This window comes from Nyctereutes procyonoides, unplaced genomic scaffold, assembly GCF_905146905.1.
Source record: "Nyctereutes procyonoides isolate TBG_1078 unplaced genomic scaffold, NYPRO_anot_genome, whole genome shotgun sequence".
In the NCBI taxonomy this organism is placed as follows: Eukaryota; Metazoa; Chordata; class Mammalia; order Carnivora; family Canidae; genus Nyctereutes; species Nyctereutes procyonoides.
In genome coordinates, this window is record NW_026574937.1 from 5562 (window position 1) to 14109 (window position 8548).

The 8548-nt window shown below is 37.2% G+C and overlaps 1 protein-coding gene across 1 annotated transcript; it reads left to right on the top strand.

Annotated features, from left to right (window-relative positions):
- The first annotated feature begins 489 nt into the window (after window positions 1–489).
- Window positions 490–1425, top strand: LOC129504956 (olfactory receptor 4P4-like). The gene has a single exon (XM_055317895.1). The coding sequence runs from the start codon at window positions 490–492 to the stop codon at window positions 1423–1425; it is 936 nt and encodes a 311-aa protein (XP_055173870.1).
- Window positions 1426–8548: the final 7123 nt, after the last annotated feature.

The window sequence follows — 8548 nt, forward strand, 5'->3', positions numbered from 1 at the left end:
GATCTATAAACAAATGTGCATTTCTTCAGGATTCATTCCCAGAATACTAAGAGTGTTTTCTCAGGTAATTTTAAAGGAGGATCATTTATCTTATTTGTAAGGTATAAGAACTGGTAAATATGGACAAAATCTTTTCTTGTTTAAGACTAACTCATATAATTAGCAGTTCTTTATCTAAATATGTCATTAATAGTAATAAAATGTATTATCAAAATATTTAAATATTTTAAAAAGTACTAATAACAGTGAGTAAAATATGTAATTATTCTTATGATTGCCATTATGAAATTATGTCATGCTAGATTTATAAAAGACAAAATAAAGAGAATCAGCTTAATTCAATAAATCAAGAAAAATTAATCTTTATGTCAATATTCATTTTAATAAATTTTACATTATTGTGTTTATAGAGTTAACTTTCACCTTTGGTTATGTGTTCTTTCTTTCAGAAACCTAAGTCCCTGTGGAAGCATATGCCAAAGCAAATATATGACAAGCCAGAGAAACATCTCCGAATTCATACTTCTAGGACTTTCATATGACCAGAGCATACAAATATTTTGTTTTGTCATTTTCTTACTCTGTTATGTTGCTCTGTTGGCAGGAAATCTTCTGATCCTTATCTCCATTCGATGCAGCCCTCTTTTTCACCAACCAATGTACTACTTCCTTATACACTTATCCTTAATAGACATCTGCTACACCTCTACAGTTACACCCAAGTTAATTGGTGACTTGCTAGTGGAAAGGAAAATCATCTCCTATGACAATTGCATGTTACAGGTCTTTACAATGCACTTCTTTGGAGGCATTGAGATCTTCATTCTCACCGCCATGGCCTTTGATCGCTATGCTGCCATCTGCAAACCTCTCCACTACGTGATTATCATGAACAGGACAAGATGCAATCTCCTAGTCTTAGCTGCTTGGGCTGGTGGGGCTCTTCATTCTTTTCCTCAATTATCAATGACAATCCAATTGCCATTTTGTGGTCCTAATGAAATTGATCACTACTTTTGTGATATCTTCCCTTTGCTGAAAGTTGCCTGCACTGATACTTACATCATTGGTGTCCTTGTGGTTGCCAATTCAGGTATGGTTGCCTTAGTTACCTTTATTGTCTTATCTGTTTCTTATGGCGTTATACTGTTCACTTTAAGAAATCTCTCAGCTGAAGGAAGACGCAAAGCTCTCTCTACCTGTTGGTCTCATATCACTGTGGTCATCTTATTTTTTGGGCCTTCAATCTTTATCTACCTTAGGACACCTATTACTCTTCCTGAGGACAAAATATTTGCTCTGTTTTACACCATCATTGCTCCTATGTTCAATCCCTTAATCTATACTCTGAGAAATTCAGAGATGAAAAAAGCCATGAGGAAAGTTTGGTGTCCATCAGTATTTTCAAAGGAAGCATGTAATTAGTTTGAAGAAGTTTATTGGTTAAGCAACTCTGAGAAACAAAAGAGGAAGATGTGAATGAAAAAGGCAGGGACTATCTCACAGGTTTTGTATATCATCAGTCGTGCAAGCAGAATGAAGGGGGCAATAGGACTACAGGTTTAAAGTAATTTCGGAAGAAATACTAATTCTTGCATTCCAAAATTAATTGGAAACTTAGTCTTTGGAGTATTAAGATGGTAGAGGTAGTGTAACCTTCATGAAAAAACGATTGAGTCAATGGACAGAAACCAATGGTATATTAATTAGTGAATTATAAAAGAAAATATTTTGATGATAATTTTATTAAAATACTTGACTCAGAGGCCAGACTACAAAATAATAGATATTCTTTGTTAGTTCAGAAGTTGTAATCTAATAAAAAAGTTTATGATCTAAAACTAAATGAATTAATCTAAATTTGTGATAGAACATTCATATATACATCCTCTAGTTCATACAGAAATCAGTTGTGCAAACAAATATTTAGAGTAGAATCTGTTTTAAGATGGTTCTTTAGGGTCAACTCTCTTGATGCCCAATTGAAATCAATAATCATAAACAGTGAAGATACAGTGAGAACCTACAGATCAGAATGCTGATTCCACCTATGGGCCAGAGTTTAGTATCATTTCCCATAATCTTAATGCTTGCTCCTACTGGCCTAAAATTGGTAAGTAAATGGTTAGTGTTTGGATCCACAACCAAAGACTTTTCCTACTACAATAAGAAAAGACAGACAGAGAGAGAGTGAGAGAGAGAGAATTAGCAAAGAGAAATAAGGTGTGATTTCCCCACAAAGTAAATGAAAAAACTAATGCATTTTGGTTGCACATGGATTTATTTTTAAAGATTTTGCTTATTTATTCATGAGAGACAGAGAGAGAGGAAGAAACACAGGCAGAGGGAGAAGCAGTCTCCCTGAAGGGAGCCTGATGTGGGCCTTGATCCTGGATCCTGGGATCACATCCTGAGCCAAAGGCTGATGCTCAACCACAGCTCCCAGGCATCCTGCACATGGGTGTCACAGTCCCTGCCTAGCATCACAAAAGAGTATTATACTGCATATAACTAGCCCAGAAAAAGATCCAAATCCAAAATTCAAAATACAATTTCTACTACACTTATGCATCAGTTTTGCCCAGTTGTAAAGGGAAAAGTACAAGTCAGATCATTCTAAGTTTGGGGCAATCTATGTATGACATTCTGGAAAAGGCCTAACTATGGAAAGACCAAAAAGATCCATTAGTGGATGCCAAGGATTAAAGACAGGAGAGGGATGAATAGGTGGAACGTAGAGGATTTTTAGGGTAGTGAAACTTCGGTATGTCACTGCATTTTGGAAATTGTCATTATACATGTCAGAATTCACAGAATGTACGACAGCAACAGTGAACCTGATGTAAACTGAATTTTGGGTAATAATGATGTGTCAGTGTAGGTTCATTTGACTGTAACACATGTAGCACTCTGGGGGAGAGGCTATCCCAGTGAGAGGGACAGGTGGGTATCTCTGTAGTTTCTACTGTATATTGTGATGAAAGTAACACTGCTCTAAAAAAATAAGATGTATTAATTAGAAACAAATGCATTGCAGCACAATACCTGGATGAAATCATCTTCTAACTAAGTGAAGCATCTTCTGAAAAAGATTTTCTAGTGTAAACAGGTAATACCCTAAAATCTTTCAACTGTAATATCAGGTCTTTTGCTCATGTTTCATAGTTTCAAAGATATGATCTCTTAAGAAACAAAGCAATTATGACAGAGAAGGGACTGGATAGTGGAATTTTGTGAGAAGAAGGTTGTCACAATCCTGGAAGAGTTTCATTTGTTATTAAAAATTTTATTTATTTATATGAGAGAGAGCATGAGAACACACAGGAGTGAAAATAGGGGAAGAAGAAACAGAGGGAGAGGGAGAGAAGTTGGCTCCCCCCTGAGCAGGTTGCCAGACACTGGACTTGATCCTGGGACCCTGAGATCATGTCTGAGCTGAGGGCAGATGCTCAACCAACTGAGCCACCAAGGTGCCCCTGAAAGAGTTTCAGATTAGGCACATGTGATGCAAGAAGTACAATCATTCTGGAGGCACTGTGCAAAGAAGTGTGAATAGCAGGAAAAAAAATGATGAGGGAGAAAACATTAAGTAGAGTTTTTATAGCAATGAAAAATTGGACAAACTACCTTCTTAGCAGCTACTAATAAAGAAACAAGAATATTGCAAGGTTTGATTTTATCTTTTGAAAGACCATCACAAAACATTTGTCAGTCTAAAGATTGAAAGGGCATGTGCTTAAAATGACCAACTTCATAACTAGAAGAAAGATCATCTTCATGTGTAGAATGGGTAGATCCATAAAATGAGCAATACTCATGTAATTGGCAATCAGATTAGAAGTCACAAATTGAGGATCCCTGGTGGCTCAGTGCTTTGGTGCCTGCCTTTGGCCTGAGGTGTGATCCTGGGGTCCCAGGATCAAATCCCACATCAGTTTGCCTGCATGGAGTCTGCTTCTCCCTCTCCCTCTGGCTGTGTCTCTGCCTCTCTGTCTCTCATGAATAAATAAATGAAATCTTAAAAAAAATAAAAGTCACAAATTACCAGTACACTAGAAGTCCTCTTCATAGTTCTTTAAAATCACCACCTTCAGAAAGTAATCACTATCTTTATCTATAAAGTTGATGAAATTTACCTAGTGTTTGATTTTGTAGAAAAATACTAATGCAGATTATACTCCTCAGTGTCTATTTTCTCATTGTTATGTTCATGAGATTCATTCTTCATGCTTTATCTACTTTATGATTGTTTTCATTGATCTGTAGTATCTCACTGCATGGATATGTGACAGGTGATCCATTCTCTTGTAGCTAGACATTCAGACCTTTTCCTATTTAAGGATATTATGAGCAGAGCTGCTTTGAACATTTTGAAACATGTCTTTTGGTGACTATTTTTCAAATACATGCTTTTGACAAAAAATGCACTTAACCCCTAGGGCAAAGAAAAATTGAAACTAAAAGCATGTGAAAGGGACTAGAAGGGAAGGGAGAAGAAATGGGTAGGAAATATCAGAAAGGGAGACAGAACATGAAGACTCCTAACTCTGGGAAATGAACTAGGGGTGGTGGAAGGGGAGGAGGGCAGGGGGTGGGGGTGAATGGGTGACGGGCACTGAGGGGGGCGCTTGACGGGATGAGCACTGGGTGTTATTCTGTATGTTGGCAAATTGAACGCCAATAAAAAATAAATTTATTATTAAAAAAGAAAGATAAAAAAAGAAACTAAAAGCATGAAAAAGATAAAGCAGTCACAATGAAATAGTATTTGAAATACATATATATAACATTATTTTTGTTAATATTATATATAAAACAAAACAGACTTTAAAGCAAGAGCCATAATCAATTCCTAAAATCAATGTTGATAGAATTTGCAACACTGAAACTTTTACAAATCTGAATGTGTATGCATGTAGAAGGACATAGAGGATTTGATCCAAAATAGTAAGTAGCAAGGTATAGATAGATAGATAGATAGATATGAAAAAACTACACCTATCAGCTGGTGAGTGAATATGAGTTATTTAAAGTAATTCAACCTATTTTGTGCCACAAATTCATTTTTTCTTTATTTTTTTAATTGGAGTTCAATTTGCCAACATATAGCATAACACCCAGTGCTCATCCTGCCAAGTGCCCCCATCAGTGCCCAACACCCAATCACCCCAACCCCCTGCCCACTTCCCCTTCCACTACCCCTTGTTCATTTCCCAGTTCTGTGTCTCTCATGTCACCCTCACTGATATTTTCACTCATTTTCTCTCCTTTCTATTTATTCCCTTTCACTAATTTTTATATTCCCCAAATGAATGAGACCATATAATGTTTGTCTTTTTTCGATTGACTTACTTCACTCAGCACAATACCCTCCAGGTCCCTCCACGTCAAAGAAAATAATGGGTATATGTCATTTCTAAAGGCTGAGTAATATTCCATTGTATACATAGACCACATCTGCTTTATCCATTCATCTTTTGATGGACACCGAGGCTCCTTCCACCCTTTGGCTATTGTGGACATGGCTGCTTATAAACATAGGGGTGAGGGGTCCTGCTGTTTCACTGTATCTGTATCCTTGGGGTAAATCCCCAGCAGTGCAATTGATGGGTCGTAGGGCTGATCTATTTTTAACTCTTTGAGGAACCTCCACACAGTTTTTCCAGAGTGGCTGTACCAGTCTGGATTCCCACCAACAGTGCAAGAGGGTTCCGCTTTCTCCACATCCTCTCCAACATTTGTTGTTTCCTGTCTTGCTAATTTTCCCCATTCTCACTGGTCTGAGGTGGTATCTCATTGTGGTCTTGATTTGTATTTCCTTGATGGAAAGTCATGTGGAGCATTTTCTCATGTGCTTGTTGGCCATGTCTATGTCTTCCTCTGTGAGATTTCTGTTAACGTCTTTGCCCATTTCATGATTGGATTGTTTGTTTCTTTGGTGTTGAGTTTAAGAAGTTCTTTATAGATCTTGGAAACTAGCCCTTTATCTGATATGTCATTTGCAAATATCTACTCCCATTCTGTAGATTGTCCTTTAGTTTTGTTGACTGTTTCTTTTGCTGTGCAGAACCTTTTTATCTTGATGAAGTCCCAATAATTGATTTTTGCTTTTCTCTTGCCTTCATGGATGTATCTTGCAAGAAGTTGCTGTGGCCAAGTTCCAAAAGGGTGTTGCCTGTGTTCTCCTCTAGGATTTTGATGGAATCCTGTCTCACATTTAGATCTTTCATCCATTTTGAGTTTATCTATGTGTATGGTGAAAGAGAATGGTCTAGTTTCATTCTTCTGCATGTGGATGTCCAATTTTCCCAGCACCATTTATTGAAGAGACTGTCTTTCTTCCAGTGGATAGTCTTTCCTCCTTTGTCGAATATTAGTTGACCATAAAGTTGAGGGTCCACTTCTGGATTCTCTGTTCTGTTCCATTGATCTATGTGTCTGTTTTTGTGCCAGTACCACACTGTCTTGATGATCACAGCTTTGTAGTACAACCTGAAATCTGGCATTGTGATGCCCCCAGATATGGTTTTCTTTTTTAAAATTCCCCTGACTATTCGGGTTATTTTCTGATTCCACACAAATCTTAAAATAATTTGTTCTAACTCTCTGAAGAAAGCCCATGGTATTTTGATAGGGATTGCATTAAATATGTAAATTGCGCTGGGTAACATTGACATTTTCACAATATTAATTCTGCCAATCCATGAGCATGGAATATTTTTCCATCTCTTTGTGTCTTCCTCAATTTCTTTCAGAAGTGTTCTATAGTTTTTAGGGTATAGATCCTTTACCTCTTTGGTTAGGTTTATTCCTAGGTATCTTATGCTTTTGGGTGCAATTGTAAATGGGATGGACTCCTTAGTTTCTCTTTCTTCAGTCTCATTGTTAGTGTATAGAAATGCCATTGATTTCTGGGCATTGATTTTGTATCCTGCCACGCTACCAATTTGCTGTATGAGTTCTAGCAATCTTGGGGCGGAGGCTTTTCGGTTTTCTATGTACAGTATCATGTCATCAGCGAAGAGGGAGAGTTTGACTTCTTCTTTGCCAATTTGAATGCCTTTAATGTCTTTTTGTTGTCTGATTGCTGAGGCTAGGACTTCCAATACTATGTTGAATAGCAGTGGTGAGAGTGGACATCCCTGTCTTGTTCCTGATCTTAGGGGAAAGGCTCCCAGTGCTTCCCCATTGAGAATGATATTTGCTGTGGGCTTTTCATAGATGGCTTTTAAGATGTCGAGGAAAGTTCCCTCTATCCCTACACTCTGAAGAGTTTTGATCAGGAATGAATGCTGTATTTTGTCAAATGCTTTCTCTGCATCTAATGAGAGGATCCTATGGTTCTTGGTTTTTCTCTTGCTGATATGATGAATCACATTGATTGTTTTATGAGTGTTGAACCAGCCTTGTGTCCCGGGGATAAATCCTACTTGGTCATAGTGAATAATTTTCTTAATGTATTGTTGGATCCTATTGGTTAGTATCTTGTTGAGAATTTTTGCATCCATGTTCATCAGGGATATTGGTTTATAATTCTCCTTTTTGGTGGGGTCTTTGTCTGGTTTTGGAATTAAGGTGATGCTGGCCTCATAGAACGAGTTTGGAAGTACTCCATGTCTTTGTATCTTTTGGAACAGCTTTAGTAGAATAGGTATTTTTTCTTCTTTAAACGTTTGATGGAATTCCCCTGGGAAGCCATCTGGCCCTGGACTCTTGTGTCTTGGGAGGATTTTGATGACTGCTTCCATTTCCTCCCTGGTTATCACACTTTTCAGGTTTTCTATTTCTTCCTGTTCCAGTTTTGGTAGTTTGTGGTTTTCCAGAAATGTGTCCATTTCTTCTAGATTGCCTAATTTATTGGCGTAAAGCTGCTCATAATAAGTTTTTAAGATTGTTTTTTATTTCCTTGGTATTGGTGGTGATCTCTCCTTTCTCATTCATGATTTTATTAATTTGAATCTTTTCTCTCTTCTTTATAATAAGGCTGGCTAATTGTTTATCTATTTTATCAATTCTTTCAAAGAATCAACTCCTGTTTTTTTTTCATCTGTTCCACAGTTCTTCTGGTCTCTATTTCATTGAGTTCTGCTCAAATCTTTATTAACTCTCTTCTTCTGCTGGGTGTGTAGAATTTATTTGCCGTTTTTTCTCCAGCTCCTTTAGGTGCAAGGTTAACTTTTTTACATTGAGTTCTTTCCAGTTTTTGGATGTATGCTTTATTGCGATGTATTTCCCCCTCAGGACTGCTTTTGCTGTATCCCAAAGATTTTGAATGGTTGTATCTTCATTCTCATTAGTTTCCATGAATCTTTTTAATTCTTCCTTAATTTCCTGTTTGACCCTTTCATCTTTTAGCAGGATGGTCCTTAACCTCCACGTGTTTGAAGTCCTTCCAAACTTTTTGTTGTGATTTAGTTCTAATTTCAAGGCATTATGGTCTGAGAATATGCAGGGGACGATCCCAATCTTTTGGTATCAATTAAGAACTGATTTGTGACCCCATATGTGGTCTATTCTGGAGAATGTTCCATGTGCACTTGAGAAGACT

What these genes read in the sequence shown, in the direction of transcription:
- LOC129504956 (XM_055317895.1), top strand. Translation starts at nt 490, where the DNA reads ATGACAAGCCAGAGAAACATCTCCGAATTCATACTTCTAGGACTTTCA.